We start from the raw sequence: 22,278 nt of genomic DNA on the forward strand, positions 1-22,278 counted from the left end.
GAAATCTCTAATCTAACATTACTTTAAACTTAGAGATATATATACACATGGAAAAGAAAATTGAGGTTCAAGACTCCCAAAGGGGATTTAATTGAGGTAAAACAAAAGCTAATGCCATTTCAACAAACTAGAAATTCTACTTCATACAGTGCTTATCAATGTGACAAAGCGATCCCCCTACCCAAACAAGGACCTTTGTCTATTTAGATTCCTTCACTTGGGACTTCACTTAAAAGGAGGATACATTTTTTGTATTTTATAAAGATTAACTCAATCTATTTAGTAGACATTTATTCAGTGCCTCTTTTATGTTGGGAGCTGGGAAAGCACAAATGATTGCACTGAGTTCATTTAATGCCAGAATGCATCAATATGGATGATACAGACACATCCACAGGGCACTGGGCCCATAGCATATGGATTAACAAACTCTAGCTGATGGAATGAGAAAAGATATCACAGAAGCACTGCCATTTGCAGTGGATTCTGAAACTGGATAAAGGGTTTGTCATCAAAGAATTGGAAAGCTATCTCCAACATAAGCAAACCATGGAGGGTGAAAGTTCATGTGGCTGGATCTCTGGATATACAAAGTCAGGAAAAAGCAGTGAGAAAAAGCTTGAAAGTCACACTGAGAATTGGTGACGAAGGGATCTACAGTATCCTACTAATGAATTTAAATTTATAGCCTTCCAATGATGAAGAGCCTTTAAAGATGCTAAATGCAAACATTCTTTCTGGTATCATGTCAATGTAATTAATCAAGTTTTGTTCATAAAAGAATATTATACATACTGAACTGACTAACAATACATAGAAAGTCATTGCAATTTTGTTTGGAAATAGTCCAAAACTGAAACCACCCACAGTTATGTTCTCCACATTCTCCTATCTCCAGAGACAATATCTTCTGTTTCATTTTTTATAGTTTCTTTTGTGTGTGTGTGTTTCAAAGGCATAATTTCTACATCTTGTGTGCCATTGTTACTGATACCTTTGGTTAAATCACATTTAGAGAATCTTCATGTCCATAAATTAAATATCCAATAGCATGCTTTGCTCCAGAGATGTATTTTTTGATTTTTAAGTATTATTTAGGTGTATATTTTGAAATGTAAACAGAATAAATACTTAAAATAAGATAATTCTTTTTAATAGATTTATATAACATTTTTATTTTATTTTTTTAATGTTTTTATTTATTTTTGATACAGAGAGAGACAAGTATGAGCAGGGGAGGAGCAGAGAGAGAGGGAGACACAGAATCCGAGGCAGGCTCTGGGCTCTGGGCTGTCAGCACAGAGCCCAACGGGGGCTTGAACTCACCGACTGTGAGATCATGACCTGAGCGGAAGTCGGACGCCCTACCGACTGAGCCACCCAGGCGCCCCTATATAACATTTTTAAACATTATCATTTTAGAATCTGAATCTGACTTCCTTGCATATACTTTTGTACAGATTGTACTTGCAATCAGAAAAATAAGTCTATGCTTCAGCATTTGGAGCAAAGAGGAAATATCTCAAGCATAAGAGGTATTTTTTACAGATGAGAAATAGACAATATTATGACTGGAAGTTCCTCTAGAGATCGCTAAGTGAAATAATCTTGGCTTAGAAAAAAGGCTAGATAAGGCAGGTAACTAACCTAATGTCACTGGATAAATTATAGGAAAGGTAGACTAAGCTATACATGTTATTTTGAGATACCTCTGTGCTGCACTGTTCAAGGAGGCTGACATTTTTAACCACCATTGGCTTTCTTCAGTTTTTTTTCCCCAAGGACCACAATACAAGTGCTAACTCCAAGTTAAGAACTATTCACAATGACTTTTATTATCTATTTATTTATTTATTTATTATCAAGATTTTAAGGACAATATAGATGTTTTGTATAGGTAATCTGATTAGTATCTTTTTTTTTTTTTTCCTGGTATAAGAATCAAGTAAAAAAACCTCACACTTTGCAAGCTATAATAATGAAAAAATTTCTTAACATATTTTGCCATTTTAGAATTCCAAAGAAGATCTGAATTAAATTTTCATTTTTTAAAAGAATTACTTTTTAATCAGTTTATACTACATCATCATTCTATGAAAAATTGGGGTGGTAATAACCAATAAGGCACAGGTAAATTTTATATAGACTGTTGATAAAATTTTCATGTTCATTCTTGAAGTTATTTCACCTAAAATGTATAATTTCATTTACAACAAGGAGAAAGTAACAATGCATTTTTATGTGGGGCTATTTCATATGATTTTTGCAATTTGATTTTTAGAGAATGGAGCTTAACAGGATATAGCATAACAATTGGTTTTTACACAATTTTATTCAAGGTAGTGTATGCCAATTTTTTTTCGTAAATAGGTCTTTAATAGAAAATTGATTTATAAATGAAGGAAAAGTCAGTAAAAAGAACAAAAAGTCGCAGGAAACAACCCATGTTATAACCAGTAAACTTTGCTACATAGTTTATAATCTACTTTCTACTAAAGATTTCTAAGGAAAAAAAAAAAGATCCAACCCATATATGGCTTCAAGATAATAACAAGAGTGGAAGGAAATATTAATAGAAAAATAAGACATAATTAGCAGCTTGATATACTTGAGCTTGTAAGGAGGCATTTTCATGATGTGTTGTATGGTAAATATTATGATGCATTTCCACATTCCTTTATACAATCTAGCCTAGGGTATCAAAGAAACAAAGTTGATTTTTCTCACTGGTGAACAAAATATTAAATTCCAAATATCTATGTTAAATAATTAAAAAATATTTTTACATGCCAAATCTGGGTGATGGTTATTGAAATTATATATTAGGAAAAATAAGATCTGTAAGAGAATTTCACTATGAGGAGAATAAAAATGGCATATTACAGATTTAAGGATGACTTAAGGAACTATCAACCTAATATTAAGACGTAGATAATAAGAATGCATATTTTCACTGTTTTAAAATTATAAAATTATATTAAGTATTGATAAAAGACATCTGAAGTTCATTACCATTAAATTCACAGATCATATGACAACTTTCTTCATATTTACAGATTTGACTGGGCTTTAAGAAATGGTTCAAAATTGCATTCTATTATTTTTACATGAAGCTTCGTTTGAAGGTAAATCAAGAGAAGGTTTGAGACTTATGAGTGAAGCAAGAGCACACATTTGATGTAAAAATGTTACTTTTAAGAAACTAAAAGATTGGTAATATTTCCATTAAGAAACTACTTTGAGGGGCGCCTGGGTGGCTCAGTCAGTTGGGCGGCCGACTTCGGCTCGGGTCATGATCTCGCCGTCCGTGAGTTCGAGCCCCACGTCGGTCTGTGTGCTGACAGCTCAGAGCCTCCTGGAGCCTGTTTCGGATTCTGTGTCTCCCTCTCTCTCTGACCCTCCCCCGTTCATGCTCTGTCTCTCTCTGTCTCAAAAATAAATAAACGTTAAAAAAAAAAATTAAAAAAAAAAAAGAAACTACTTTGATAAATCATGGTAAGAGTAAAATGCAGGCATAGTAGGAACGACACATTGCTTTAGGGTATGTTGTCTGTTCTGATAATTTCCAGTAATTAAGTTCAACTATATACCAGTATCTCTGACCTGCAGTTAATAAGGTTACTTGGTGTTAAGATTGGTGACCCCAGTATGAAGTGTAAGGGGAGGTTCCTAGGGCAATCTTGAAGTGTTAGTGTGCCTCTTCATAAAATGCTCAGAATCTCTAAAAAAAATTGGTCACAGAAGCTAGATAGGCAGATGAATAATTCATTTTCATGATAATGGAAAGGCAGAATACCTGCATGGAAACAGAAATTGGGCATTACCATGATTTCCCTGTGTGACCTGTACTTGCCTCTAGTATATCCTGCATAAAGTAAGAGTGATCAAGTCACACATTAGCTTTTTAGAGAAAATGGATCATTAATAACAAAGAAGCTTTAACTTTGAGAGAAAAAGGTACAGCACAATGTGTCTCATAGCATCACCTCCAAATCTTGTCAACAGCATTGACACACATTTTTCCTTTATTGGGCTGGAATTCTCTTTGGCACTGAATGGCATTCCTACTAATACATGTGTGAATCACATGAACCAAATGTTTCATGGCAGAATGTGGCACCCTGCAGGAGATCAATGTAACAATACAAATTTCTTCTGAATAGATGTTGTTCTGCTATGATGAGTAAGATTTAGATTTGTCTGCTTATTAAAAGGAATTTCCTATACATAAGATAAAATAATTGTAAGAACATTCTAAAAGTATTAAATAAAATAAGAGTAAGAAGTGAAATGTGGGGGTGCCTGGGTGGCTCAGTCAGTTAAGCATCCGATTCTTGGTTTTGGCTCCAGTCATGACCTCACAGTCGGTGGGGTCAAGCCCTACGTAGAGCTCTGTGCTGACAGCACAGAGCCTGCTTGGGATTCTCTTTCTCCCTCTCTCTGCCCCTCCCCTAGGCATGCTCTCTCTCTCTCTGAAAAATAAATAAATGTAAAAAAAAAAGTGATATGTGCTATGTGAGCAAGAGGGACAGTGGAGAATTGCTAAAGATTCTCTCAAAAATATATAAAATACACAAATATGCAGAGTATACTCATTTTCACATGCTGTATAAGCTCCACATGTAAACCATCTCTCTGTAGCCCACCTCATGTTCCTCACACCCATTCCCCAGCGCCTAGTCTGTTGTGGGCGCTCAATAAATATTAAACAATCAAAGCACAAACTGTTGTCAAAAAGTTTGGAATTCACAGGAATCAATAGTATTGTTATCATTTAACATTTATTGAGGGTCAACAGCATGACTTAGTCCACATGTGCAAATGGGGTATTTTATAATCACACATTAAGCAAATAGTTAAATACAACTTGTATTAACTAAACTTTCAATTTTACTCCATTGATCTTAAACATAATACTAATCTTTTAAAAATAATGTTAACACACCACAAAATATAAACATTACTTATTTAAATAAATAATTTTCTGTCAGGAAATCATTACTCTTATTGTTAACATTCACTTGAAAATATGGGATAAATCTACAAGTACACATCACATATTCTAGGTAGACCAGTGCATGTACAAAGAACAGAAGAATCTGAAAAGATGAGTGAAGACAATGACAAAAACACAAAGCATGTATTAGCATTTGGGTTCCACCTGCTGTTATGACAACTTAAAACACTAATACAATTATGTAGGGCACCATTGTTTACAAAATAGAATCAAAGGCAAAGAAAGACAGAAATTCTACAGGTGAACGTAAATTAGCATGTTTGTGAATTCAGAAACATTTCTTAATTTAAGGCAAGGCAGAATTTTTTTATTATAGGAAAGGAACTGCATTGGATACATTTATGAACCACATGTTCCAGTTTTATCCTGAATAAAATGATTACTAATTGTGTTAAGATTTATTCTTGTGGTAAATAGGCATGTAAATTCTATTTAATCTTTTTTTGTGAATATTTTCCTGTCATGTTTCTATTTAATGATTTTGAAGTGATTTTTAATTGTTAAGAGAATGGAAAACTGTACTTAATATGTCTGTAGTGAAACTTTCAGTTTATTTTTAGGATACTGAAGTATCTATAGGTATTCAAGTTTATAGTGTGGTTTCCCTTAGCATTTGAATCTCTAAGTCTTAGAACTGTAAGTCCTTCTAGACTAGCCTTCCCTTAAAGAAGAAATAGACTCTATATTCTGTTGTAAGGAAACACCACTTAAAAACTTTGTTGAATAGAAAATTTTACACTTGGAAGCAGTAAGAGATCATCTAATTCAGCTCCATAGTTGTAAAAATAAGAAAGGAAATGATAGGCCTAATGTTTCTATATTTAGAATCATTTATTGTATTAATTGGGCAACTGTTTAACTTTCTCTTTCATTGTAAGTTTTTAAAGAAATTCACAATAGTTGCAATTACTACAATTTAATTTTTCAATATGTTAATCCATATGATAACTGTTCACTGCAGGCAATTTTGTTTATGTAACAACACCATCAGCAAAGATCATAACAACATGATGTCGTTAATGAATAACACATATTTAATTATTATTTTTTCTCTACTAGTTCCACTTTAAAACTGAAGAATTTAATCACTTATGTCCTGGTTTCTGAAATATGACAAACTTCACTAATTGAAATCATATTTTGATGAACTAAAATATTCTTTTAATTGCACAATATTTAGAGGCCATGTTCATTCAAATCTGGATCACCTAATAGTCCTTTCTTCAAAAATCCCTCGGTTTTCATTCAACCCACAGATATCATTGAACACATACTGTATTCCAGCACTGTTATAGACTTCTAGAACGGACTCTTAAAGAAGACTTTAAGTGAATTCATGCATATGTGTGAATGAATGAAAGAAAAGGAAAAATGATTTGCAAGTGATTGAATTTATTACTATTTCCTTTGCCTTCTCACTGTTGGATTTAAGTCACTTTGAAGGAAGACAATTAAAAATAGAGAGATGCTGTGACTCCAATCTAGAGTTCAGATCTTCAAAGTTAATTGTATTTTTTAAATTAATTGTCTTGACTGATGTCCTTCCCTGCCCCAGGAAGTAGCAAGCCAGTGGATGCTTCCTTAGAGTGACTGTTTTGCTTATCTGTCTAGTAACAAACAAATATTACTAAAAATTTTCTTCTGAATGAAAGCAAGATTGAAAAGAGAAATGTAAATGGGATATAGGAAGCAGGTCAATTTAGAAAATTCAATTTAGAAAATGAATACCAAGGAGCAAAATGTTCACTAATTATAAGAAGTTAAATATCAACAAATGAATAAGTTAAGCTTAATGAAACATGATGTACTTTCTCTAGATGTAATATAGAATATCTAAAGATGAATTCTCATATGGTATCACACAGCACCTAGCAAATGTTGTAAGGTTTTATCTTTGGCATTCCTTAGCTCTCACTACAAGGATAGCAACATTTATTGTATTAAACATTTGTATCTCTTGATACTTCTAGGTAACTGATTTCTAAACAAGGAGGAATAATTAATGGTGGTGGTTGTGTGTGTGTGTGTGTGTGTGTGTGTGTGTGTACATCTTTAAAGGTACACCTTTAAAGTAGAGAAATTATTTATAAAGTGTTTCCTTATACTCAAAATTCCAGTCCAGCCATTTTAAGATCTTCACAAAAAGAATAACTAAAAAAACACATGGTTCATCATGAGTTAGAGATAAAATAGAGTTACATTTTTGGACTTTTGCAGAAGTTAGATTAACTAAATTTCTACTTCTTACGTGATATGATGTCTAGTTTACTACATTATGTTAAAATAAAATTCATGCCACCTTTCACTCTATGAATTTCCCATAATGTGAAGTTTAGCTTAATCAATGTGTCCTGAGTACAATTATAATTCAGACCAAGTACAGAGGTTCAATATACACAATTTTATATAGATCACCAAGTGTATTTTAAATCTAGTAAGAGTTTGTAAATAATATTTTTCCCAAGTGCAAGTTTACAAGTACAAGCTTAAATGAATAAAAATGACTTTAAAAACTATTTAATCATACTTCAATGCCTTATATACTAGTTTTAGATTATTTATACTTCTACAGATAACTAAAAACTGCAGAAGTACAAAATAGATTTAAAGCCTCATCTTATGAATAAATTTTAGAATACTCTGATGAAATCTGTAGAATATCATTGACTTAATTTTACATAAACTTTTGATTTTTTAAATCACAAAATATATTTTTCATATCAATGATTAGTCATAGACATATCATCTCAAAAATACGCAATTTACCCAAATATTCTATTTCTTATGGTATTTATAGTTGAACTATATGAAGCTATTGCTTTACGATATTTAAATTGAAATGATTTACTAAGTCAATATAAAAAGAGCCATTGAAAGAACCTCATTTTTTATACAAGCTAAAAGCCTAAGATTTTATATGATAAAAGGTATCTTTCATAAAAAAATGAATTATAAAATTTTCTGAAGAAGTAAGTTCACATTTCTAAGAACCAATTCTAGTCTCCTACCTACCTGAGGAAACATTATAGAATTAATGAAATTGACACCAACATGCAGGTAAGAAAAATAGACAATCTGTGTTTAAATCACTTATTTTTTAGGTACAAGTACTAGTGTTGGGCATTTTACACTGTTGTCAGTCTTCTCTTAATATGCTTTGGCTCTAAAAGCAAAGCTACAAATGCCAAAGATGAGCAATGAACACCTTTATACTAGAAGAAAAAAAACTATGAAACAGTTAAATTGACACGGTTTGATAGTTTATCTCACCTGTCGTAAAGTTGATTTGATAAGGAAATATGCTCATGTAAGGACTGTGCAATTATCTAGGAATTTATCATTTTCCATATCTTTTCCCATGTTTTCTTGTTTGAGCTCTACATCTTGTTGAATAGGCAGGTCAGATAGAAGTCATTCCGTTTTTGTTCTTTTTTCTTTCCCCCAGAAGAAATTTAGGCTCAGGGCCTTCCTTGCCTAAGTGAACGAGTTAAAACTGGATGTCGTACCATTCCTCTGCTTTCTTTGTCAGAGATGGAAATATCCACATCAAATGAAGTTGATAGAAACATTCTGTTGAATTCTAAAATTTCAGGAAGTCCCCAGAAGCCAAAATTGATTTGAAAACTTTTCAATATAATTGTAATCTGATTTTGTTTTGAAAAGCCCAAGGAAATAAATATTTGACCAATCATTTAACTTAGTTGAATTCGTAACTTTAACTTCTCTGAAATGTGAGAAATTAAAGGATTTTCTTGATCTGTTCATATCAAAAATGCTAAATTTTTGATAATAGGAACTTAATTACTCGCAAATTTCAGAGGAAAAATTATGTTGATTTCACTCTTGACAAAAGTATTACTAGTTCTGTTTTATTACAATAACTAGTAAATATGATAGATGAAAAAACAGTGGGGGAATCATAAATAAAATTATTAGCACGCTAAGCTCTAACAGAAGGCCCAACATCACTTTAAATATTTTCACTCTACTCTTGCATTTCTATCAAGCAAATTTTGGAGTGATATATGTGCTATATAGCTGCATAAATAAAAATAAAATGCATTACTTATAACATTATGATTTTTAATATTAAAATTTCAGACCTCTTGGGAGAATCACTTGCTGAAGTCACAATATAAGCTCAAATAATTTACTTTTGGTGTTTTTTCCCCTTTAAGTGTTACATATTATTTTTTAAGCATTAGATGTTGTTTTTGCATCAGTTGAATTGTGCCATCTTTATTCTTTAAACTATGATCAGTAAGGTGGTGGTAAAAGCACAAAGCAAACAGAAAAATGTCTACCAGTTACCCCAGATCATTTCCTTGTTCCCAATCATCTTCAGCATTTTCCCTGATATAATTAAGAAGTCTGGAGTTTTCCTGCTCTGAACTTATACTCAAAGTTTAGTTATACAAAAGAACAAAAACCCAGATTGCTGCCTCACATCCTCCCTGAAACAGAAAAGCATGCAAGGACAGTGATAGAGAGCAATAGATAGAACGGTTATTGTCTTCCTCCTGTCTGAATCCAGTGCTTTCCTCCTCATGTTGTTGTCTTTCTAAAGAAGATAATGTCAACCTCCTTCATTTTTTTTTACCTTGCTCCACTGTCTTGGTTGTTTTCTCTTCCTTCTTTCCAGGTACAGCTGCAAGGCAGAGATAAGGTTTAAATAAAAGTTCCAGATGGAAATGCTGCTTCTGCTCAAAAATGCATTTTGTAACTCATTCGTTGCCAGCTCTTTCTTCTAAACAAGCTATTTTAGAGTTTTTCATCTTTTCTCATTTCTCTATAAACCAATTGAAACCGATTTCAAATTGAATGTTAAAGAATTAGAGAAAAAAGAAATAATTTCTTGGCTTCCGACTAGTTTTTCCATACCCCTTTCTACTTTCTCCTTTTATACTCTACTTTGATAAACAAGCTCTACAAGGAATTCTACTTGACAGGACTATGATTAATCGATTTACAATCCAGGTTATTGCTGGAGTCATTCAGAGTCTTGAAAATGTCAACTAGATGCTGTTTTAAATTCAAGCTTAACTTAATCAACTGAAAGGACAGTGTAGTCATGCTTGAGATTCATTTAAATGTTAAATAAAGTCATCCAAAATGGCAGGTAACCAAAAGAGAAATAAGATGCTGTTTATCCTGAACTATGCTTTCTTTAAGATTTATTGCTTTCAGTGGTCTACTCACTGTCTACCTATTTATACATCAAAACACTAGAAATTATTCACTCAAAATCAGTATACCCCACTGAAATAATTGATTCAAGTAAGGATCTTCAGAGGATACTAGCAGCTGTTTGATGAAGATGAGTGAGGGGACTGAATATTGCCATCACACCCAAGTATCGCCCCACAGAGCTGCATGGAGAAAAATGCAACTTTGAAATGAAGCAATGTGGTTGTCACCAACACAACCACTGATGAAACTTAGAACCATTCATTCATAATGGGACATCCGGACATTCTGACTTCTTAATGATATGCAGTGTCATGTACTCTGAAGTGTTCTTGCCAAAGCATCCAACTAGTCAACTGGAATCCAGTTAAGCCAAAGATTTAGCTTTCAGTTTAATCAAATACAGTATATAAAAATATATATTGAATAATATTCTGAAGAAATAATCAAAGCAATCAAAAATGTCTACAGTGTAACTGGCCATGATCTTTTCAACAAAAATGTTATGAACCAGAGGGGGGGGTGGGTAACATAACTTTTTTTTACAGAAACTTGCTAAATTTACTCATTAGTCATAATAGTTTAGTTGTAGACCTTTTTGATTGTTTCAAGTAGATAATAATTTCATTAGTAAGTAATGAGTTTTATTCATTACTTTTCTATTCTTGTACATATTATTTTGTTTTCTCACCTTATTTCACTGGCTAAAATATCTATACAATATGTAATAGAAGTGGTAATAACAGACATCCTTGTGTTGTTCTAATTCTCAGTTGGAAATATTTCCATTTTTCTCCATTGAGTATGATATTTGCCAATGGTTTGTAGGTATCTTATCAGATTAAGGAAGTTTCTTTCTACTCTAGGGACGAATTATATCAAATGCATTTACTATGATGAATGTAATTTCCCTTTATTCTATTAACCTGGTTAATCACATTCATTTTTTTTTAAAGATTGTATTCCCAAAACAAAACCAACCTTAAGACATTTTATCCTTCATGCATATTTTCAGACTTGATCTGCTAATATTTTGTTTAGGCCTATCCTTCTATGTTCACAAAGAAGGTAGCATGCATGTTTCTTTTTTATTTCTTGTTAAGTTTTAGCACCAAGGTTATTCTAGCTCCATAAAATAAGTGAATGTTTTCTCTTTTTAGATTCCTGGAAGTTTTAGTGTAAGATTAGTGTTAATTTTTCCTTAAATTCTTGAAAGAATTCACCAGTGAAGCTATCTGACTAGAAATTTCTTTGGGGAAGAATTATTAATTATGGATTCAACATATGAATCCGTATTTATGGATTTGAATTATGGATTCAAATATGGATTATGGATTCAAAATATGAGTCCATTTATTGGAAAACGTTCTTATTTTTAATTTTCTGTAGGATCTGTAATGATGCCTATTTTTAATTTTCTGATATTGATGTTTGGTGCTTTCTCTTTTTTTCCTAAATAAGTTTTCATAACAGTCTATCAGCTTTGTTAGGTTTTATGGAGACTCTAACTTTGACTGCTTTGCTTTCCCTATTGTACAACTTAATTTACTACTTCATTAGCCTTTATTATTACATTTTTTAATTTCTTTTCCTTCAGATTTCTTTGGGTTTAATTTTCTGTATTAAAAAATTATTGGCTTTCTGGATATTCGATTTTCAGATTTTTTACTTTTCTAATGAATATCGTTAAAGTGTGTAAGTTTTACCCTAACACTGTTTAACTGCATCCCAAGTTTCAATGTAATGCTTTTGTCATACATTAGATCAACATATATCCAAAATTTACTGTCATTTTTTTTCTTTGATACATGGGATATTTAGAAATGTATTGCTTGCATTTATTACAGTATCTAGCATTTCCTAATATAACAAGTGATTAATATATTTTTGCTTAGCAATTAAATGTGCTAATTGACAAACAATATGTCTTAATACGAAATGTTTTGCATTGAGAGGGAAAATCGGTAAGCTTTGGTATTAGTGGTTTTCTAGGAATAGGACTGATTTTAGGTGTAGCCAATAAGATGTGAAGAAAGACAGAGGAGCAAAAAATCCTTAGGTATGCATAGAGGAAAGTGAACAAATTAATCTGAAGCAGAGGTTTCCCCCAAGTAGATATGGAATAATCTAAAAATAGAAGATAGGGCCAATTATAGAAGGCCTTGAATTCCAAACTAGAGTCAGAATTTACTTTATTTACATAAAGGAGCTAGTAAAATGTGTGGTACATTAGTGGAAATGAAACACTGATAATTTGTAATTATAATAAAGCCCATGGGTATATAGTCTTATTCATAATTATTTTGTTCAGAAGACTCATTATAAATATTGTATAGCAAATATGTAGTTTTCAGCTTATTTTATTTTAATCCTTTGAAAAGTAAATATCTCTAAGTAAACAATTTGTGATTTACACAAAAAGAACAAGTTTTCTTTCCAATGATGGGTTCTACATTCATATTCAATAAAGGAGGATAGTCCCCTTTATAGCAGTTTTTTGTTACTCAGAAAAGGTCACTGAAAATATTGATTATCTGTACAGAAAATAACACATTTTGCATGAAATGATGATCCTTTCACTTCTACTTCTGATGTAAAATTCATCAAGCCTAATCCTATGGAGAGTAAACTTTAGAAATAAATAGCTCATCTAAGTAAGTGGATTTTCTAACTTCCTGGAATCAAAAGAAGACCTTAATCAATTTCTTTTTCTGTGCTACAGGGTACCTGAAATCTCCTTTGGTCCTGAGAGAAATTCTCTTTGCTCTACATTTGGAAGGATTTACTTTAGGGTGAAAAGTAGATTTATATTGCACTTCTTCAGAGATCCCAACTAATATAAAGGAAACAAAGCAACTAACACTCTTAGAAAGTAATGCCTGAATTAGGAATAGTCCTAGCTAAACTATGAGATGGAGAAGTTACTTTCCTGTAGCTGCAGGCTTTTACTTCATTATTCTCCCCTTCAATTTCCTTCAGGGATCCACTTCTCCAGTACAATTTAATCTCTCCTTTCTTGACCTTAATCACTCTTAAGGCTCTGATGTGTTCCCATTAGCAGTAAGGGCTTGTACATAAGCAATGAAGCTTACTTGGAGATGGGATATATTAGAATCCTGGTAAAAAAGTGAGGAGTGGTGGGAAAGTATTTATAGTTTGAAAAGTCCCCCACATGACATTTATACATTACTTCAGGGATGTAGACCTACAGCCTTAGCATGATAAACTATTATTTTCAAGGATACAAGAATGCAATGTTATCTGCCCAAGGGTTGATCAGATTTTAAAGGTAGTGCATAGAGATGTCACTGACTGAAACAACGGAACAAATCATTAATTGTGGAATAAAAAGTCTTACATCTTGGGTACAAAGGTCCTTGGATATATGTTATAGTGGAGAGACAGGAAAGAGAGGCTTCTCATCAATTCTCAAATGATGCTAACTAATTAATGTATTCACAAGACCATCCTTTCCTTCTACCATCTTTCCTGAATTTTACATCATATTCCTGAATTTGGAATTATGAGCAATATGGTATTTGTTGTAGCATTCAAAGCAGGGAATACCTGAAAATGAAGTTGAGAAGGAATATAAGGGTCAGATCTTGAGGGATTTATGTCATTTTAACGAGGTTGGACTTTATTTCATGGTCAACTTGGAAAAAGACAGTTTTAAATTGAATGACTTGTTCAGTTTTATAAATTTAATAACTTACTAGGACTATGGGGAAATTCTGGTAAAATGAATATTAGTGAAATAAAAATAAAGAGCCTAAGGGCAGTAGTGAGTTCATTACAGTGGTTCAAGCAAAAGATAGTGAAGGCTTAAATTAAGATGAAAGTCACAGTTATGAATAGGAGGAAATACGTTCAAGAAATATTAAGGAGATAAAATCAGCAGCACTTGGAGATTAATCAGATGAAGTAAAGAAAGATAAAAAATCACCCCCCGTTTTCCAGTGAAGTGAAGAGAGATTGTATTTTCACCACTGATAGTGAAAAGCAAGTTGGGAAGGAGATACGAGGAATTTAGTTTAAAACAGGTTATATTTGAAGGTGTTTGTTGGACATTTGAACATATAAGTTTGAAATTTGAGGGAAGAAACCTTTTCACAGAGAAGTCTTGAAGTGGCAACATACAACTGGGAATCTTCAGGATATAGGGCAGAATTTCAACCTTGAAAGTGGACATATCTCACAAAGAGACAATATAAAATGAAAAGTTCAGAGGATTAATAATGGAATCTGGGAACATCAATAATTGAAGGGTCAGCAAAGAAAAAAGAAACACAAATCACAAATAAAGGTCAGAGGATATGGGGGAGAACCAGGAGGCTATGTTCTCATGATAAGCCAACAAAAGAGAAGCTTAGAGAAGAGATAAAATGGTAAATAAAACTGAGAAGCTTATTATGTGAGTACCGAATGGCTCCTTTGGTTTAGCAATGATAAAATCATCAGCATTATCCAGAACATCAGTGGCACAGTAGAGACAGAAGCCTCATCCTTGTGGGAGCTCGGAAGGGGTGCTAGCATTCCAGTGTCCAGAAGACTGGATAAAATGTGGAGACAAAATGGCAGAGAGGGAAATAGTAACCAAGAAAGGAGTTTTGAAATTGAGAATACTATTTCCAAAACAAAATCAATAATGGGAAAGATTATGATACCACAAAAATGCATGGGTGACTGATTAAAGGGGACACAACTGGAGAAGCTCGTCTTGACAAGAACAATAAACACTTTACCTCTGAGATTAAAGGGGAGATGGCTCTAAATTAAACAAGAACACCAAGCTACTAACCTATTTCTCCTTTTATTCCAAGCCATTTTCTTCAGCATGATTGCCTGTATGTTTCATTACCTCTTCCCTCAATTTGTCCTTCTTTAGCTTTCAAGTGTGCCATTCCCCTGAAAATGTGTTTATTTTATTTTATTCTATTTTATTATTATTTTCTATTTCAAGAGAGACAGCACACATGAGTGGGTGAGAGGGGTAGAGGGAAGGGGAGACAGACAGAGAGAGATAGAGAACCTTAGGCAGGCTCCACTCTCAGGATGGAGTCCAACACAGGGCTCAATCCCACAGCCTTGGGATCATGATCTGAGCCGAAATCAAGAGTCAGATGCTCAACTGACTGAACCACCCAGGTGCCCCAAAAATTATATTTTAAAAATCAATAATTATCTGCTTGGCAGTGACTTGGTGACCTCCACCTCGTCACTAAAATGGTTTATTCTCCTGTGGTGACTATGACATTATACATAATTACATCTATTTTTCTTTAACCTCATCTTTCTAGTCACTTTTTTCCGTCCTTTTTTTTTCTTTGACTTTCCTTGCCCTCCTTCCTCCAAATGTCAATGTTCCCTCACACTCCACACCAGCCCTGTTCTCACTCTAGGCCGTCTCTTCCTGACAAGCTCATGGACTCTTAACTGTTTCCACCAGTAATCCCATGCAGAAGACACCCACCTCTATATCTACAGTCTTGCAATTGTCTGAAATTCTAGTTTTATATTCGGAACCACCTATGGGGAGTCACTTGCATGTGCTGCCAGCACTTTAATATGTCTAAAATAAATCTTGCCTTCCCTCCCCAAACTACTTCTCATCTTCCTTCTTAATTTTTGTAAGACTATCAATAATATTCTTCTAGCACCCAGTCTGAAAACTTACTGTCATTAAATCATTTCTTTTTTCCCTCCCAAAGCTAGTAAATTGTTAAATTCTATTAATATCCCTCCTTTGCAATCTCATAATTAATACCAGGTCTTAATACATGTCACCTACATTATTGCATCCTACCTACCCTACCTCCTCCTAAAGCAAATGTCTGAATGTTATTCCTAAACTTAAAATTTTCATTAACTCCATGTTGCTCATGGAATAGAGTCCAATTTTATTTTTTTTTTTTTTTTTTTTTTTTTTTTAATTTTTTAATATATGAAATTTACTGTCAAATTGGTTTCCATACAACACCCAGTGCTCATCCCAAAAGGTGCCCTCCTCAATACCCATCACCCACCCTGTCCTCCCTCCCACCCTGCCCTCCCTCCCACCCCCCATCAACCCTCAGTTTGTTCTCAGTTTTTTAACAGTCTCTAATGCTTTGGCTCTCTCCCACTCTAACCTCTTTTTTTTTTTTTTTTTTTTTTTTTTTTTTCCTTCCCCTCCCCCATGGGTTTCTGTTATGTTTCTCAGGATCCACATAAGAGTGAAACCATATGGTATCTGTCTTTCTCTGTATGGCTTATTTCACTTAGCATCACACTCTCCAGTTCCATCCATGTTGCTACAAAAGGCCATATTTCATTTTTTCTCATTGCCACGTAGTATTCCATTGTGTATATAAACCACAGTTTCTTTATCCATTCATCAGTTGATGGACATTTAGGCTCTTTCCATAATTTGGCTATTGTTGAGAGTGCCGCTATAAACATTGGGGTACAGGTGCCCCTATGCATCAGTACTCCTGTATCCCTTGGATAAATTCCTAGCAGTGCTATTGCTGGGTCATAGGGTAGGTCTATTTTTAATTTTCTGAGGAACCTCCACACTGCTTTCCAGAGCGGCTGCACCAATTTGCATTCCCACCAACAGTGCAAGAGGGTTCCCGTTTCTCCACATCCTCGCCAGCATCTATAGTCTCCTGATTTCTTCATTTTGGCCACTCTGACTGGCGTGAGGTGGTATCTGAGTGTGGTTTTGATTTGTATTTCCCTGATAAGGAGCGACGTTGAACATCTTTTCATGTGCCTGTTGGCCATCCGGATGTCTTCTTTAGAGAAGTGTCTATTCATGTTTTCTGCCCATTTCTTCACTGGGTTCTTTGTTTTTCGGGTGTGGAGTTTGATGAGCTCTTTATAGATTTTGGATACTAGCCCTTTGTCCGATGTGTCATTTGCAAATATCTTTTCCCATTCCGTTGGTTGCCTTTTAGTTTTGTTGGTTGTTTCCTTTGCTGTGCAGAAGCTTTTTATCTTCATAAGGTCCCAGTAATTCACTTTTGCTTTTAATTCCCTTGCCTTTGGGGATGTGCCGAGTAAGAGATTGCTACGGCTGAGGTCAGAGAGGTCTTTTCCTGCTTTCTCCTCTAAGGTTTTGATGGTTTCCTGTCTCACATTCAGGTCCTTTATCCATTTTGAGTTTATTTTTGTGAATGGTGTGAGAAAGTGGTCTAGTTTCAACCTTCTGCATGTTGCTGTCCAGTTCTCCCAGCACCATTTGTTAAAGAGACTGTCTTTTTTCCATTGGATGTTCTTTCCTGCTTTGTCAAAGATGAGTTGGCCATACGTTTGTGGGTCTAGTTCTGGGGTTTCTATTCTATTCCATTGGTCTATGTGTCTGTTTTTATGCCAATACCATGCTGTCTTGATGATGACAGCTTTGTAGTAGAGGCTAAAGTCTGGGATTGTGATGCCTCCTGCTTTGGTCTTCTTCTTCAAAATGACTTTGGCTATTCGGGGCCTTTTGTGGTTCCATATGAATTTTAGGATTGCTTGTTCTAGTTTCGAGAAGAATGCTGGTGCAATTTTGATTGGGATTGCATTGAATGTGTAGATAGCTTTGGGTAGTATTGACATTTTGACAATATTTATTCTTCCAATCCATGAGCAGGGAATGTCTTTCCATTTCTTTATATCTTCTTCAATTACCTGCATAAGCTTTCTATAGTTTTCAGCATACAGATCTTTTACATCTTTGGTTAGATTTATTCCTAGGTATTTTATGCTTCTTGGTGCAATTGTGAATGGGATCAGTTTCTTCATTTGTCTTTCTGTTGCTTCATTGTTAGTGTATAAGAATGCAACTGATTTCTGCACATTGATTTTGTATCCTGCAACTTTGCTGAATTCATGTATCAGTTCTAGCAGACTTTTGGTGGAGTCTATCGGATTTTCCATGTATAATATCATGTCATCTGCAAAAAGCGAAAGCTTGACTTCATCTTTGCCAATTTTGATGCCTTTGATTTCCTTTTGTTGTCTGATTGCTGATGCTAGAACTTCCAGCACTATATTAAAGAGCAGCGGTGACAGTGGGCATCCCTGTCGTGTTCCTGATCTCAGGGAAAAAGCTCTCAGTTTTTCCCCGTTGAGGATGATGTTAGCTGTGGGCTTTTCATAAATGGCCTTTATGATCTTTAAGTATGTTCCTTCTATCCCGACTTTCTCAAGGGTTTTTATTAAGAAAGGGTGCTGGATTTTGTCAAAGGCCTTTTCTGCATCGATTGACAGGATCATATGGTTCTTCTCTTTTTTTTTGTTAATGTGATGTATCACGTTGATCGATTTGCGAATGTTGAACCAGCCCTGCATCCCAGGAATGAATCCCACTTGATCATGGTGAATAATTCTTTTTATATGCTGTTGAATTCGATTTGCTAGTATCTTATTAAGAATTTTTGCATCCATATTCATCAGGGATATTGGCCTGTAGTTCTCTTTTTTTACTGGGTCTCTGTCTGGTTTAGGAATCAAAGTAATACTGGCTTCATAGAATGAGTCTGGAAGTTTTCCTTCCCTTTCTATTTCTTGGAATAGCTTGAGAAGGATAGGTATTATCTCTGCTTTAAATGTCTGGTAGAACTCCCCTGGGAAGCCATCTGGTCCTGGACTCTTATTTGTTGGGAGATTTTTGATAACCGATTCAATTTCTTCGCTGGTTATGGGTCTGTTCAAGCTTTCTATTTCCTCCTGATTGAGTTTTGGAAGAGTGTGGGTGTTTAGAAATTTGTCCATTTCTTCCAGGTTGTCCAATTTGCTGGCATATAATTTTTCATAGTATTCCCTGATAATTGTTTGTATCTCTGAGGGATTGGTTGTAATCATTCCATTTTCATTCATGATTTTATCTATTTGGGTCATCTCCCTTTTCTTTTTGAGAAGCCTGGCTAGAGGTTTGTCAATTTTGTTTATTTTTTCAAAAAACCAACTCTTGGTTTCGTTGATCTGCTCTACAGTTTTTTTAGATTCTATATTGTTTATTTCTGCTCTGATCTTTATGATTTCTCTTCTTCTGCTGGGTTTAGGCTGCCTTTGCTGTTCTGCTTCTATTTCCTTTAGGTGTGCTGTTAGATTTTGTATTTGGGATTTTTCTTGTTTCTTGAGATAGGCCTGGATTGCAATGTATTTTCCTCTCAGGACTGCCTTCGCTGCATCCCAAAGCGTTTGGATTGTTGTATTTTCATTTTCGTTTGTTTCCATATATGTTTTAATTTCTTCTCTAATTGCCTGGTTGACCCACTCATTCGTTAGTAGGGTGTTCTTTAACCTCCATGCTTTCGGAGGTTTTCCAGACTTTTTCCTGTGGTTGATTTCAAGCTTCATAGCATTGTGGTCTGAAAGTATGCATGGTATAATTTCAATTCTTGTAAACTTATGAAGGGCTGTTTTGTGACCCAGTATATGATCTATCTTGGAGAATGTTCCATGTGCACTCGAGAAGAAAGTATATTCTGTTGCTTTGGGATGCAGAGTTCTAAATATATCTGTCAAGTCCATCTGATCCAATGTATCATTCAGGGCCCTTGTTTCTTTATTGACCGTGTGTCTAGATGATCTATCCATTTCTGTAAGTGGGGTGTTAAAGTCCCCTGCAATGACCACATTCTTATCAATAAGGTTGCTTATGTTTATGAGTAATTGTTTTATATATCTGGGGGCTCGGGTATTTGGTGCATAGACATTTATAATAGTTAGCTCTTCCTGGTGGATAGACCCTGTGATTATTATATAATGCCCTTCTTCATCTCTTGTTACAGCCTTTAATTTAAAGTCTAGTTTGTCTGATATAAGTATGGCTACTCCAGCTTTCTTTTGGCTTCCAGGAGCATGATAAATAGTTCTCCATCCCCTCACTCTCAATCTAAAGGTGTCCTCAGATCTAAAATGAGTCTCTTGTAGACAGCAAATAGATGGGTCTTGTTTTTTTATCCATTCTGATACCCTATGTCTTTTAGTTGGCGCATTTAATCCATTTACATTCAGTGTTATTATAGAAAGATAAGGGTTTAGAGTCATTGTGATGTCTGTATGTTTTATGCTTGTAGTGATGTCTCTGGTACTTTGTCTCACAGGATCCCCCTTAGGATCTCTTGTAGGGCTGGTTTCGTGGTGACAAATTCCTTCAGTTTTTGTTTGTTTGGGAAGACCTTTATCTCTCCTTCTATTCTAAATGACAGACTTGCTGGATAAAGGATTCTCGGCTGTATATTTTTGCTGTTTAGCACACTGTAGATATCGTGCCAAGCCTTTCTGGCCTGCCAAGTTTCAAAGGAGAGATCAGTCACGAGTCTTATAGGTCTCCCTTTATATGTGAGGGCACGTTTATCCCTTGCTGCTTTCAGAATTTTCTCTTTATCCTTGTATTTTGCCAGTTTCACTATGATATGTCGTGCAGAAGGTCGATTCAAGTTACGTCTGAAGGGAGTTCTCTGTGCCTCTTGGATTTCAATGCCTTTTTCCTTCCCCAGTTCAGGGAAGTTCTCAGCTATAATTTGTTCAAGTACCCCTTCAGCACCCTTCCCTCTCTCTTCCTCCTCTGGGATACCAATTATGCGTATATTATTTTTTTTTAGTGTATCACTTAGTTCTCTAATTTTCCCCTCATACTCCTGGATTTTTTTATCTCTCTTTCTCTCAGCTTCCTCTTTTTCCATAACTTTATCTTCTAGTTCACCTATTCTCTCCTCTGCCTCTTCAAGCCGAGCCATCGTGGATTCCATTTTGTTTTGCAATTCGTTTAAAGCGTTTTTCAACTCCTCGTGACTGTTCCCTAGTCCCTCGATCTTTGTGGCAAGAGATTCTCTGCTGTCCTGTATACTGTTTTCAAGCCCAGCGATTAATTTTATGACTATTATTCTAAATTCACTTTCTGTTATATTATTTAAATCCTTTTTGATCAGTTCATTAGCTGTTGTTATTTCCTGGAGATTCTTCTGAGGGGAATTCTTCCGTTTGGTCATTTTGGAGAGTCCCTGGCGTGGTGAGGACCTGCAGTGCACTTCCCCTGTGCTGTGGTGTATAACTGGAGTTAGTGGGCGGGGCCGCAGTCCGACCCGATGTCTGCCCCCAGCCCACCGCTGGGGCCACAGTCAGACTGGTGTGTGCCTTCTCTTCCCCTCTCCTAGGGGCGGGATTCACTGTGGGGTGGCGTGTCCCGTCTGGGCTACTTGCACACTGCCAGGCTTGTGTTGCTGGGATCTGGCGTATTAGCTGGGGTGGGTAGGCAAGGTGCACGGGGGCTGGAGGGGCAGGCTTAGCTCACTTCTCCTTAGGTGATCCGCTTCAGGAGGAGCCCTGTGGCAGCGGGAGGGAGTCAGATCCGCTGCCGGAGGTTTGGCTCCGCAGAAGCACAGAGTTGGGTGTTTGCGAGGAGCGAGCAAGTTCCCTGGCAGGAACTGGTTCCCTTTGGGATTTTGGCTGGGGGATGGGCGGGGGAGATGGCGCTGGCGCCTTTGTTCCCCGCCAAGCTGAGCTCTGCCGTCCGGGGGCTCAGCAGCTCTCCCTCCCTTTGTCCTCCAGCCTTCCCGCTTTCCGAGCAGAGCTGTTAACTTATGACCTCCCAGACGCTAAGTCGCGCTTGCTGTCGGAACACAGTCCGTCCGGCCCCTCGGCTTTTGCCAGCCAGACTCGGGGGCTCTGCTTGGCCGGCGAGCCGCCCCTCCGCCCCGGCTCCCTCCCGCCAGTCCGTGGAGCGCGCACCGCCTCGCCGCCCTTCCTACCCTCTTCCGTGGGCCTCTAGTCTGCGCTTGGCTCCGGAGACTCCGTTCTGCTAATCCTCTGGCGGTTTTCTGGGTTCTTTAGGCAGGTGTAGGTGGAATCTAAGTGATGGGCAGGACGCGCTGTGAGCCCCGCGTCCTCCTACGCCGCCATCTTCCGGAACCTCCTCTAGAGTCCAATTTTAAAATCAGGCCTCTTTACAGCATTATTAGCCCAGGCTGTATTAATTCATGCCATATCCGTAACTCTCTTGCCATTCCTCATATACATCCTGAAATTTCCCACCACTGCCTTGTTGTTTTACCTGTACCCAGGTTACCCTTCGAACTAATGATTACATAACAAAATTC

General features: G+C 35.7%; 1 protein-coding gene across 1 annotated transcript in view; it reads right to left on the minus strand.

Moving 5' to 3' along the window:
- Positions 1-22,278, minus strand: part of TRDN (triadin) — a 394,142-nt gene that overhangs the window by 106,070 nt on the left and 265,794 nt on the right. The window contains exon 22 of the mRNA XM_042939743.1: positions 9,618-9,665. Coding sequence (XP_042795677.1) covers positions 9,618-9,665 — 48 coding nt within the window. The remainder of the gene's footprint in view (positions 1-9,617; positions 9,666-22,278) is intronic.

Source organism: Panthera leo, chromosome B2 (assembly GCF_018350215.1).
Source record: "Panthera leo isolate Ple1 chromosome B2, P.leo_Ple1_pat1.1, whole genome shotgun sequence".
Lineage (NCBI taxonomy): Eukaryota > Metazoa > Chordata > Mammalia > Carnivora > Felidae > Panthera > Panthera leo.